Source organism: Strigops habroptila, chromosome 2, assembly GCF_004027225.2.
Source record: "Strigops habroptila isolate Jane chromosome 2, bStrHab1.2.pri, whole genome shotgun sequence".
In the NCBI taxonomy this organism is placed as follows: domain Eukaryota; kingdom Metazoa; phylum Chordata; class Aves; order Psittaciformes; family Psittacidae; genus Strigops; species Strigops habroptila.
Genome location: NC_044278.2, coordinates 105,543,860 through 105,557,690, shown reverse-complemented (window position 1 = coordinate 105,557,690; position 13,831 = coordinate 105,543,860). Strand labels below are relative to the sequence as shown.

The 13,831-nt window shown below is 35.9% G+C and overlaps 1 protein-coding gene across 23 annotated transcripts in view; it reads left to right on the top strand.

Annotated features, from left to right (window-relative positions):
- ZMYM2 (zinc finger MYM-type containing 2) overlaps window positions 1-13,831 on the top strand; it is an 83,596-nt gene that overhangs the window by 21,661 nt on the left and 48,104 nt on the right. For 9 of the 23 annotated variants that reach the window (XM_030476482.1, XM_030476485.1, XM_030476491.1 and 6 more), the window contains 4 exons: window positions 398-1,254; window positions 6,145-6,430; window positions 8,437-8,602; window positions 9,454-9,666. In XM_030476482.1, the coding sequence (XP_030332342.1) occupies window positions 405-1,254; window positions 6,145-6,430; window positions 8,437-8,602; window positions 9,454-9,666 (1,515 nt within the window). In that variant the 5' untranslated portion in view covers window positions 398-404. Of the gene's footprint in view, window positions 1-394; window positions 1,255-6,144; window positions 6,431-8,436; window positions 8,603-9,453; window positions 9,667-10,901; window positions 12,845-13,831 lie in introns of those variants that run through there. The other 14 variants (XM_030476486.1, XM_030476481.1, XM_030476493.1 and 11 more) reach the window with 8 other exon arrangements.

Genomic DNA, 13,831 nt, shown 5'->3' with positions numbered 1-13,831 from the left:
GGAAAGAGACTGAGAAATTGGGATCATGTAATAAATATGAAAAATTCTATTTCCTATATATGTATTGCTAAACTAATGATGTGTAGCTAATGTGTGGGAAATGTTGGTGATGGCAGTATTTTTTTGCTAGTGTAGGATTAGAAAGTAAATGAATGTTAAGACGTTGAAAGAAGAGCATAGAGAAACTGTATTTTCTTTATGTGATCTCAGGAAGAATAATAGAATGGTTTGGGTTGGAAGGGACCTTAAAGATCATCTAGTACATCTAGTAAGAAAACAAAGTGAAAGGAACTATTAATTCTGTAGGTGTGTTTAAGAACTGTTATTGGAAAGTTTTATCTTACTCTGAAGTTCGGTGTGTTTTTTTTCTTGCTTTATTTTTTTCTTTAAACAGCAGATCTGGAATGGACACGAGTCCTCTGGGAGGATTAGAACTGTCTGAACATACTCCTGGTCTGCTAGGGAATACCACCATGGCAGCAGGTCTTGCAAATGTAGGAAATACATTTGGAGGCCCTCCAAGTTCTTTAGTTTCTAGGCCTAATAAATTTCAAAACTCACCTGTAGAAGACGATGATGATGTAGTTTTTATTGAACCTATACAACCTCCGCAAAACTCCACATCACTGATAGCAGATCAAAGGAACGCTGCTTTTACATCATCAAAAAATGAAGAACTTCAAGGGAATGATTGCAAAGTGCTTTCTCCTCCAAAAGATTTAAATTCTCAGAAGGGGAGTGTAAGTGAAACTATTATTATTGATGATGAAGAAGACCTTGAAACAAATCAAGGACAAGAGAAGAATGTGTCCAGTTTTAATGAACGAAGACTTCCAGAATGTAAAAATAGAACCAACGATATGGAATTCTCAGCTTCCAGTTTTTCGAGAAGTAAGGTAAATTCAGGAATAGGTAATAGTGGTATAACCACAGAACCAGACTCTGAAATTCAGATTGCTAATGTTACTACATTAGAAACAGGTGCTATGAGCTCTGTGAGTGATGGTCATTTAGAAAATGCTGAAGGGCGTGACATGAACTTAATGATTACACATGTAACCTCACTGCAGAATGCCAGCTTGGGAGATATATCTAACGGACTGCAGTCAAGTAATTTTGGTGCTAATATGCAAACATACACCCCATCTTTGACTTCACAGACCAAGACTGGTGTAGGACCTTTCAATCCTGGTAGAATGAACGTGGCTGGAGATGTATTTCAAAATGGAGAATCTGTGACTCATCATAATCCTGGTAAGTTGCAATTCTTGGCATTTCCTTAAAAGCTGAAAATAAATAATAGAATGTTGGATTAAAATACTTTTGGCAGTGGCACTGCTTAGTATTTTAGCTTAATTCGTATGGAAGATCTTGGTTCTCTTCATCCCAATCACAACTGTATCTGTGACTCCAGAATAAAATATGATCGGTGACATAGTTTACCTACCTAACAGATTAGCAGTTAGTGATACCTAACTGGTTTGAGACATAAGTATTTGTATCTAAAGCAAAGCTTTCTTTGACTTGAGTCTACTCCTTTAACTGACACAACTAAAGCTTGGCATATCTATGCAACTTTTATACCTTTTTGTGGAGTTCTGTGACCAGTTTAATGCGTCAAGGTTGTTGAAGTCTTCTTCTGATCTGTTGTCTTGCCATCTGAATATAATCTGATGTGCGGAAAAAGAGAATTCGAAAGTCTGATCATAAGTTATAAGTAGCTAGCTGTCATAATTCATTGCATACTGAGCAATTCTTAGTGTTTACAATGCTTACCAAAACAGGGTCCAAGTTACTTGTAGACTTGCGTGTTCCTGCAGTAACTTATACACACTTTATAATTGCTCTTTGATCACCTGTGATAATATGTATTTATATCATACAATATTAGTCTGAATTTTCTGGTTTTGTTGTGTATCTCTGTGCAAATAGCAGTATATTGTCTCCTGATTTAGCCAGTAAACAGATATTGCTGAAAGCCAAGTGGAGCAGCCATGAATGGTCTTCTGGAATTGCTATTCTACAGAATTTAAACTTTCACATGAGTAATTTAAAATCTTCCAGGTTCCAGCATATAGTGGTGTTCTGCCGCCATGTTAGGCTAAAAGTGGGGAAAAAGCCAAATTGCTTTTGCTACAGGTTTAACTTCAGATTAGTTAAGGTCATTTTGAAAGGAGAATTTAAACCCAGTACAATCTAGGTGCAATAGACCCTTGTTAATTCATGATTTCATAACTTGTTCATATACTCATTAAAACACGTGTTTGGGGATGTTGTAAGTTGTTTTCAGCAGGTACAGTTCTTCAATTTGGTCATGTATTACCAAATGTATTTTTGCACAAGCATTAATACCTTTCATATTGTATTATGGAAATGGCAATATGAAGCCAAGCTTTAAGTTGGATGTTAGCTTGGGGGGGGGTTGTGTTAAGCTTGAAACTGAATTCAAAATTTGACTCCTGAAGTTGAAAGCTGGTAAGTTTTGTAGTTTGGATGTCTCTCTGAGTAATTTAGGAATTCAGTTCCTAATCTTCTAAACCCAACATTCCCACTGCTTCTAGTTGATCCCTTAGACATGGGGTATGACTATTGTTTTATCACAGATGGTCAAGTAGTTGTGGATGAGAACTTAAAGCATTTGTTATCTTAACGTAGTGCCTTTCTTGGGCAAAGTGTATCTTAAGAAAATCAGCAGGTGCTTTCCCTTAAGCTATTGAACTTACATTTTTGGTGTGATTAACAGAGGCACACCAGAACTTTGCCAGTGTGAGTGAAGTGTGATAGGCTTGGACCATAGCAGTATTGAAATAAGATTGAATTTGGAGTAGTGGCTGGAAGCCCTTTTAAGGACTTGATGAAAAAGACCCACTCGGAGGAAGGGAGCGAAAAGCAGGTTTACAAGTGGATATGAGATACTTATTTCAAGGTGTACATATACAGGATTTTTTTATGGTTGTGGACTTTGTATGTGAAAAATAGAGCAGTAGATTCAAAAGGAAGCAGGAAGGGCTGCCACAGGTAAGAGGGAAGGAGAAAAACACCAAACAAATTAAAAAGAACACGAGAATAAACAGGAGGAAAGAGGGAAGACTGCTATAGTGGAAATGGCTTTTATGCAAGAAAAAGCCTGAAACACGGTAGGTGCAGGTCACTTATGAGGTTTTGTACTTGCATCTTGAAAGCCTTTCCACCTTTTTAAGTTTCAGTTTTCTTCTTGCCTGGAAGATGTCTCCTTTTCTTCTAGAATATCTTGTCAGTAGCAGTTAAACCCTACCTGTTAGAAACATTGATAATGTGACAGGAAGCAATTGATCTTAAACATGTTTAATATATTCTACACAATACAAGTCTAAGATTGCTAAGGATAGATTCATCTTTTCTGGATCAGTGGTGTTCCATCTGTTCTGATTTCCAGATTTCTGAAATATTTCCAGTGGATGTGGAGACTTCTGCTTAGTTAATTTAAGCCCACTGATGATAAAAATGCTTTCATTTATATAATTTGAAGATCATAGATTGAAAAACACTGCTTATAGTTCAGAAATAGGATGTAAGAAGATGGGTAGCAAACTTTTTTCCAGATACCACAACTTTCTTTAGGGGTTTGCTAGTTAGCATTTGTTTAACAAAAACTTTATGTAAGGACTTAATACATCAATTCACAGAGTAGCTTTGCAAATCTTGGAACTAGTCTGTTACCTAAAGACATTCTAGCTTGCATCTTGGACAAGATTTATTCATGTTTGCTTCCTATATAGAGGATTTGAAGCCTTGAAGATGCAAGCATGAATTGTTCCCTGATTATTCCCCCCCACCCGTTCCTCCTGTGACTCAGAAATTGGGACATTTGACATCTACATGTTGTTAGAAAAATGGTAGATCAGAATTGTTAATCAGGGAAGTGGTGGAGTCACCATCCCTGGAGGTATTTAAAGGATGTGTAGGTATAGTGCTTGGGGACATGGTTTAGTGGTGGACTTGGCACTGCTAGGTTAACGGTTGGACTCTGATCTTAAGGTCTTTTTCCAATATAAATGATTCTATGATTGCATATGTGGTTTGGAAGATTTCTTCTGGATCAGTTTATTCCCCTCTGCTAAGTGCCTCCACTGTATGGAAAGTAGTAGTTGCATAACAGAAACTTCTGTCCAACACATTAATTCAGAACCTGGTGTTCCCAGTAAGCACTGGGAGTACATCTGATGGAATGGTTTAGATTGGAAAGGGACCTGTAAAGATCATCTAGTCCAACCACCTTGCCAGAGATGTTTCTTTGAATGTAATCCTGTTTTGTGCATCAAAACTGTTCCAACAACAGAACCAACACCTAGTGAACTGAGGATGGATTTCAGAATTGCCCTGATCTGAACCAGGTCATTAATGCAGATGCATCTGTAGGAGCTGCATGCCTCTGTAAAACTGTCTTTCTCCCTACCTCTGCCCCATCTATGATTCTATGATTCTGTGTTGTGCTGATGTAGGTTTTTTCAGGTTTTATAAAAAGACATCATTTCATTAAGCCATTTTTGCAAGATGGCTCTGCAATTAAATGTATTGGTACAAAAAAGAGTAAGGAATAATTTTATAGCAGATTTGAGCAGGAAAAAGTGGAAAAGAATGGGAACACCCTGAAGAGCCATTATAGTAAGAATGGTTTAAAGGGGGAACGTGTTTTGTTTTGCTTCCTTTCCCTCTTTGTTCCAGCTCTTCTATTTACCTGCAAGCATTACGTTGAGTAAATTTCCAAGTTGCCTTACATGTCTGAGAAGCAGGACATCCTTGACAGCTGCAAAGTCACATTGGGAAATTATCTTCTACTTGCTAAGGAATGCATGTTTGTTGCTGTTCTTGGGTTCCTAGAACTTTGTCCCTAAAATTAATTTAAAAATTATGAAGCAGAATATGTGTTAATAAAACCCTTTTTGGGAAAGGAGGACCTTAGGAAATAGTATGAGGAAAGGGTGCTTTCTATTTAATTTATGATTATGCATCTAGATAACCTCTCTTAAGAATAAAGCTTGGGCAGTTGCTAAAGCCTGTAGGTTAAGGTTTTTGTTATATGAAGCTATAGAATTTAAAATTACTTTTCTTATATTTGCTTGTTAATACTAGTTGTAATAACACTCCAGGAATACACTGAATTACTCAGTAAGACATTCAAGGCTTTAATATTTTTGTTTAGTTACATGTGTTTATTCAAAAGCAGTAGGACAAGTACTATCCAGTACAGTAATATTTATGCAGGTATTTACTAGTCAGTAAGTAACAGTGAGGTACTGTTCTAGATGCTTGAAATAAAATGCTTGAAAGGTAAGTGCCAAATGGTATGACAGTTTTTGGGATAGCTAGCACATACTATTGAAAATGTTTCTAAATGGTTTTTTTCCAGGTAAATGTATTTTATAGGTTCATTGATTTCTTACAGAGGAAGACTTGGAACTCTCATGACTTTGCCAGTTTCGCATATTAAGTGGCATTCATTGCATTGAAAAGCTTACTGAGAAAACCAGGAACTCTTACAGGAATTAATGACATCGATGCAGGTCCCATATGTGGAGCCACTGTGCTTCACTCTAACTGCAGTATAGTTCTCTGGCTACATGCTGGTCTAAGAAATGAGTATGGGAAACCCCAGTTCTAGGATTTATCACAGAGGCCAGACACATGATGCTTGTTTAAAGCTTTAGATCTTCACTAGTTATTTAGATCTTCACTAGTTATTTTGCTCTAAGATCTCTTTTTTTTTTGTAAATTTGCAGAGTTTGTATCTCAAACCTTAGTTCAGAAATGGTGTTATCTCTTGGTCTTTTTTTTTGTTATTTATTTTTAATTGCAGTTGGTAATTGCAGTTTTTGTTTGCCTGAAGTTAAAATTATAAAATTGCCAGTTTGCAAACCCACTGTAAGTGAATTGAGGTCTGCAAAACTTGTCACTACGTATAGGATGGGACCATCCTGAAATTTGTTCATGTTCCAAAGCTTTATAACAATGGAGAGTGGTACCATCAAATAGCATTTTACAAAAAAATGGTTTTATGCTTGTATATCTGTGACTATTATTCTCTCTCTCCCTCTCTCTCTCTCTATATATATATATATTTATGTACATGTCTCTTCACTTAGTTATGTTTGTTTTTTCTTGAAGATTCTTGGATATCCCAGTCCGCTTCCTTCCCTAGGAATCAGAAGCAACCAGGTGTGGATTCCTTGTCGCCTGTAGCATCACTTCCTAAACAGATTTTCCAGCCTTCTGCCCAGCAGCAGCCTTCTAAACAGGTTAAAGTCACGTGTGCAAACTGCAAAAAGCCTTTACAAAAGGGACAGACTGCATATCAGCGAAAAGGATCAGCTCACCTTTTTTGTTCTACAACCTGCCTCTCATCTTTCTCACACAAACCCACTCCAAAGAAACTTTGTGTTATGTGCAGGAAGTAAGGAATTTTTAAATTTTGTTTCATATTAGCAACTAAATCCAGTAATACTTAAGATTCTCATGCATGAATGAGAATTGCTCCATTAATGATACAAAGTCTGACTATACAAGTACTTTATATAGTGTCAGTTTAATGTTGTTTGGAAATGTTGAATTCACTGTGCCTGCTGTAACAAAAGTACCAGTTTTTGAATTTGTAGTATGGCAGATGGTTTCTATGAAAGCCAATACACTAAAAATTACTGGGGGTTTGTTCTTATATCCTCTGTCAAGATACATTCTTTATATCTGAAGTCCTTTATGAGAAAAAGTGGGCCTTGTGTTGTATAGAAAGCATTCATTTTGATAGATAAAGATTAAAAAAAGAATCCAGAGGCTTTCAAAGAAGGAAAAACTGATACTTGCAAGAAGCTCAAAGAAATCTGGGAGCTAGTTAGGGGCAACTATGGCAACTTTTGAAGAGTGACAAGCATACCTACATAAATAGCGTAGGAATTACTGTAAGAAGGAAAGTGTAGGAAATACTTGGCATTCTGCTTAGTGTTTACACTTTTTATTGACTTGTGTTACTCTTTGACTTCGCACTTGTCTCCTTTGATACAAATTAATATGTTTTAATTACATTTAATACATAGCTTTGATGCAAGTTAACAGTGTTTATAAGTCCTGGTGGAATCCAGCCAGAAACTGTAAGCTCCTCAGGGCGGGAGCTCTGGCTTTGTTTCGCAGAACAGAAGTGATAACATTCCCCAACACAAATCCTTACTAGCATGCCAAAGGGTAATCAAAATCTGCTGACTTTCCTTTAATGGAAGCGTATCCAGGGGTGGTACAAGTTTATTTTCAAGGAAAAGTTTCTAGGGCAGCATACAGAATTATTCCAATGTTTTCTACTCATCCTAGGTTTAGGGCTCCCAGGTATGAGTGTCTGGGGCATGTCTTTTCCAACTGGTGATTCATCATGATGTCAAAAGACTTCCAAATGTGCCCAATTTTACATTTATTCTGCCTAATAGCATTTCCTGATGTCAATAATAGTTTTTTTGCTTAGGCAAAAGGGAGGGGCTTGTATTTCTTCTTATTCCTGCTCCTGATTTATGGTATGCAGTAGTTTGGGATTAAGAGTGAAGCTACCTTAGAAATGACCTTAGAAGCTTGGGAGACCTGATTACAAAGGTACACTGACAAGCGTGCTGTTAGTGACTGCTCAGTTTGCAGCTTGTGCAGCATAAAATTGAAGATCAAGAAAATCCATAATCAGCTTCAGTGAGAAACAGTGTAAGTTAGTTTGAGAAGAAGGTTTGTTCTATTTCAAATTAATTTTATTGATGGTTGTATGTCTGCATTTAATTGGTGCGGTTTCATAACTGCATGAACTGTTCAGGTACTTTGGAACTTTAGTGATGGAGTTAACTTTTTAAAAAATTTTAAATGCTGAAGCTTCTAGTTAGGTTTGTGGTAGGGTTTTAAGCTTTTTGATTGTGTTTATAAGTATGAGGAAACAACCTTCTCTCATCCTGTCTGGAGATTAATATTGGAAATAGTAGGAATTCTGTACAAATAGAGACCATTTCTTGCCTTTTACTGTATAGCTGAATTTTTCATGTAAGTTGAAAGTATAGCTTTTGTGTAAAGTTGCAAAAGGTTCAGAGTTACTGTGTTCACTTTTTTGTATAAGATTGAGTTCACCACAACTGGTACCTAGCAGTGCATTAATGTCACTTGGGTCTGGAATGATGTGATAGGAGGAGGGAAAGGGACAATCTGAACAAAAAAAATGGGGTTTTACACAGGAAAGACCTGGAACTTGCAGTACTCGCAGTAGTAAAATCTTATCAAACTTCACGTTTCACATGTGACTAACAACTGTACACCCATAAAACTGGTTTGAAATGTAGACATTAAAATGAAGAACGAATCTTACAAGATATAAAGTTTTCTTGTTTAAATATATATGTATGTATTTATACACAAGAACACTAGAGTTTTTCTTTTGTGTTTCAGAGATATAACAACAATGAAAGGTACCATCGTTGCTCAAGTTGATTCAAGTGAGTCTTTCCAGGAGTTTTGCAGTACATCGTGTCTATCCTTCTATGAAGATAAACAGAATCCCTCGAAAGGAGCTTTGAATAAATCAAGATGCACTATCTGTGGTAAACTAACTGAGGTCTGATTCACTTTTTTTTATCTTCTCTTTCTCAGTAATGACAGTATTAATAACTTACATTCTGAAAGAAGAGAACTGAAAATAAGGAAGTTTAAAATCTGATTCAGTATTTTCATATACAGTGAGTTATTAAGATATGCAGGCTTAATATTCATGAAGAGCAACTGAATGAAGAAAGAATTCAAAGAGGTTAATAAGTGATTTTTTTGTTTCAGAAACTTTTGCTGATACCATATTGTTACTGTCAACAGTTTTATGTAGCTGTAGAATCTTATAACCCAGATCTCCCACACAGAAGAATTGCTGTGGAAAAAGTCTAGATTTACTGTAGCATTTATTTTTTTTCCCCTGTATGTTCTGAAAGATTGTGAAATTTTTTTGAGACATCTGTAGAATATACAAAATTTTAAATTCTTGTAATGTAGTAATTTAGTCTTGATGTCATTACTGAGCCCACCATAGTTTGGCCTACTGCTTTACACAGCATGTGTGACTGGCCAGTCTTTATATGCCATGTTAGCCTGCTAATTGAGTACCTAACAAAATTGCATACACTGACCTTCTGCGCTAATATGCAATTATTACATCCTTCCCTGTCATCTTTGCTTCTAGGCTGCAAGAGCAGATGGATCTGAGAATTGTTTTCTAGAACTTTCAAGACAACAGAAACACCAATTTATATGTTGATGTATTTCATGGTTGTTTCAAGTGTATCTGTTCTGAAATAGTGAGCTAGTATGATCTTATTTCAGTTATTGTACTTGAATGTAAGATTTGCACCTTATCTGGTAGTTGCAGGCTAGTTTGTGCTTGTGTGGTGACAGAATACTTTTTTACTTTTGTTTTTTTAGATTCGTCATGAAGTTAGCTTTAAAAATATGACTCATAAGCTGTGCAGCGACCATTGCTTCAATAGATACAGGATGGCAAATGGTTTAATAATGAATTGCTGTGAGCATTGTGGGGAGTATTTACCCAGTAAAGGAGCTGGAAACAATGTTCTTACTATTGATGGTCAGCAGAAAAGATTCTGCTGTCAGAACTGCGTTGGTGAATACAAGCAGGTAATTATGGTAATTACTTATCTATAATTTAAAGTTAGAGACATTAATAGTCCTTAAATTTATCCTGTTACTCATAAGATGGTTTTACTTCTCATTGGAAGTGTTAAGTAAAAAAGACTTCTAAAAATGAAATTAGTGCCAGTGAGAGCAAACTAGCTGTAATGGACCTTTTACTAGTGGCATTTTTTGGTGTTGCTATAATAATACCTGTTTGTTAATGAAAATATCATTGAAATGAAACTTTTTGTTAACTTCTATTTCTTTCTGATGGGTGTATCACAAGTATACTAATAGCAAGCCCAACACACAGCCTTCCTGGTCCTTCAGTGGTGATCTTTTTTAGATATAAAAGCTTGCTTGTATGCAGCTGAAACATTCAAAAATGTTCGGACCATAGAGATTGGGCATTGCTGTGAGAGTGCTCTATGTGATCTCACGTTGGCTGTGTACCTGTTCTGTGTCTAATCTCCTTCACTGTCACAGCATTGGATTTCAAAATTTGCTACTTTCATTATTCCATGTGTTAAATTTTGTAGTTTGGGTTTTATTTATGCTTAAGACCATTAAGATAGTAATAGTTATTGTGGTTAAAAATAATTCCCAAGCAAGAAATATGCTGATGTCTTTTACATATTACAGAGCCAGCTTAGCTCTCAACCATGGCTAATGCTGTCTAAATGTTAATCACAGTATTTATGGTATAATAGGATAGCTCTGAAATATTAGATATTTGGAGGGAGGATATGCAATTTGGGGATTTTTTTTTTATTATTTTTTTTTTAGGTTTTTTTTGGTTTGGTGGTTTTTTGTTGGGTGTGGGGTTTTTTTTTTTTTTTTTTTTTTAGCTTTTTGCTTGGCACATTCTGGTCTGTGTTCACAGGGACAGTATTATACAAAAGTACTATTTTACTAGCAAGAAATTTATTTGATTTTGAAGTTCACACTTGAATATGCGAGTGGCCCCTGTGCTGCACATTGCTTTGGGTTCTTTCTTAATCTCTTTCCTTTTCTCTTGGATTATTGGTTTCTTAAAAATGGGAGTGCAGTGCTGAATGTTTTTGAGTACTTTAATGTTGCCTGATGTGTCTTTGTATTTTCTCTTTGGGCATTCAGTTCTCATGCTTTTGGGGATGGCTGTTCTTGTGATATGCAGTGTGCAAACAGCACATCTGGAAACATGCATATGTAAATAGCGTATCTGAAAACGTAACATAAGCATTATTCTTTCATCACAGCTATACCAAAAGGGACAGGATAGGTTTCCAAGATACTAGAAACGTAGGCATGCCCAGAAGCCATGGAAAGACTTGAAGAAACGTTGAATACTGTCTGTTGAAGAAACAAAAAGGCATGAGATTAACTTTGAACTTGACATTCCCACACAACCAGTATAACATGCAGTGCACATGGAATTGTGAAATGAACATGGAATTTTGAGAGGTCGAATGATAAATCTGTACTTAACTCATTACAGACTGTACTCTATTTTTTTAGAAACTGTATTTTGTGTTTAGATGTGTTTTTACAAATGAGAGGGATATGGGTAGCAAGTTACATGTTCTGGTTTGCTTTGGGGAGGAGGAGCAGTTTGTAGTACGAAGAATCTTCACAAGTAGTGTCGGGAATCGTGCATTATTGTGATGATCTTCAGAAAGCCTTTAAAATTGAGACACATTGTTTTGGTGCATTCAGTTCTGATAGCAGACGTTATTCAAGCAAGTTCTTAATTCTTTTGTAGAAATACTTGGTGCTGCGCAGCTGCAAAAGGCTGTGAGAACCTTAATTCTAGTGCTGATGTGCATCTGGTTTGGAGTGGTAATGAAGTGTAATTCTTAACTGGTAGGATTCATATGTTCCTAGAGTATGGGGGTTTGGGAGTATTTTTGATAGAGAAACTCAAACTATAAAGTTAGGAGTTCTGTAGTGTATGCTGTAGTGTCAGAGTTGCTCAGGACACAATTGTTGGGGAATATTTAGTTGTCTAGCAGGAATTATTTAGGTTTGAACTTCCATTTACATTAAGGGGTTTTTTTCAGCTGAATGTTTTCAAGGAATTCTGTGTTTTTAAAAAAGGAATTCGGACTTTGGAAAATGTCACTGACAACTCACTGGGCCACAGTGCTAAATTGTAGGTTGCTTTGTTCAGTCGTAACGATGTTTCTTGGAATTTTTTATTAGATCTTGCTTTTAAAAGAGAACCGGTGAAGAGAATATGGGAGAGTTGCTATTACACACTGAAATAAACCCAATGGTATCAATAATACAGGAAAAATTGATGTATCATTTGATTACAGCATTGTTTTACAACGATTATTGTGTGTCACAACAGTTTTAGCAAATGTTTTTATTACAAACAGTTGTAAAATATGTAGGTCTTGCTAGTATGAGCTTTGTATTAAGCAGTTTATATTGTACATGTCACACTTACCAATATGTAGTAGTAATAAATGAAAACTGACTCTTATTACATGTAACTATCTACTTTATCCCTATTTTCTTTAAATAAATATTACACTGATTTGACCAGTTAATTTTCAATAACTTATCATGGGCATTTTTTTTCTTCCTGGAATGAGAAATTTAAAATTGTGGGTAATAAAAATTACTGTGGCTCTCAGAATGGCCACTAAGTGCTAATAATCCATTGGCTACAGAGGATTTTGTTCCTCTGCTTTAGGCTGTTGGTGGGAGTAAGAAACAGTGTTATTCCTGGTATGGGGAGTAGATTTTTTTCTGAAGTGTCAAAGTCACCTTTCAAGGTGATGGAATGCACTTAGTTTTCTACCTATCAGTTTCAGAACCTGCTTTAAAACTGAGACACAATGAATCTTGAATATTGCATCTGGTATTTTGCTTTTCTGTGAGGTGATAGTGTTTTCTCACCGAAAACTGCAGTAATTACAGAACTGAAGTTTCTTTCCTCTTAAAAAACCTATGAAAAAAACCACAACAAAAGTAAATAGATTAATAAATTGTGTAAGGGGTTAAAAAAAGACATAGCCTAACGCTCTCTATGCAAGAGCATGTTAATTTTCTGATGGTACAATAGCCATTCATGAAGACCGCTAAGTGCAAGTCAAGCTTTTTTAAAAAGGAGAAAACAATGATAAATTCCTTCCTCCAAAAATGAAATCATTCTGAGAATTTAGATAATGTCAAAATAAAACCCTTATTGGAAGTGGATTTTATTTTTTTTTTTTTTAAACCCGAAGAAGGTTACTACTACTAGACCATAAGCTCTACCTGTTGCACTGAAATTCAAACTCTTCACATATAGAGGGGCAAGAGGGTCTTAAAGAATGATGCTAAACAAAATTAACGAAACTAGAGAATAAAGCTAGAAGATGACATCACATCTAACAAGGAGGTGGCTAAAGTGTCTGTGTAATACTGAAGTATTACAGTCTGTGCAGATACTGAAGTACTTTATTTCCTCAAGTAGGCATTTCATATAACTAAAATGATAACCAATGACTTCTGTAATTAATCTAAAAATAAGTATGTATGCAACAGATCGAAACACCCCAGATATGCCTGCCATGAATTCATATAGACTAAAACCACATACGTATGTTGTTTCAATGTTTCTGATACTGCTGCATATTTTCTGTCTCCACAAAGTTCATTGAATTCCTTTTCAAGGCAGTTGCGACGTTTGTGTCCTGGTTTGCTGGATTTGGGTACAGGCTTGACAACCTTGTTCTAAGAAACAAGTGAATTCTGTGACTTGGCTTGTGCAGCCAGGCATACCTTTTAATTTTCAGCTGTTGAACTAAGCTAAAGCTGAGTTGGTGTCTGCTTCTGAAGACAGTCTTTAACTGCTTTGCTTACTGGTCTGATCAGTCCATAGTGCTCTTAATTCTGCCATGAAAGCATTTAATCATTTAATGCTTTACTAGTTTATAATGTTCCTTTACGTTTTTGTTTTTTGGGGTTTTGGGGGGGTTTTTTGTTTGTTTGTTTTTGTTTTTTCCTTTCCTGCTGTAACTAAAATTCTTGTTAGAATATGACCTGGGATTTGCTTGCTTTGGGCGCTTCTTAAAAGTGATGGTCTTCATGTGCTGTCAAAAAAAAAAAAAGGAGAAAGAGCTCTATCCATTTCTTTATAGGTTTCTTAGTAGCTCTGGAATAAAGTGAGTACTGGTTGAATACAAACCAAGCAAGT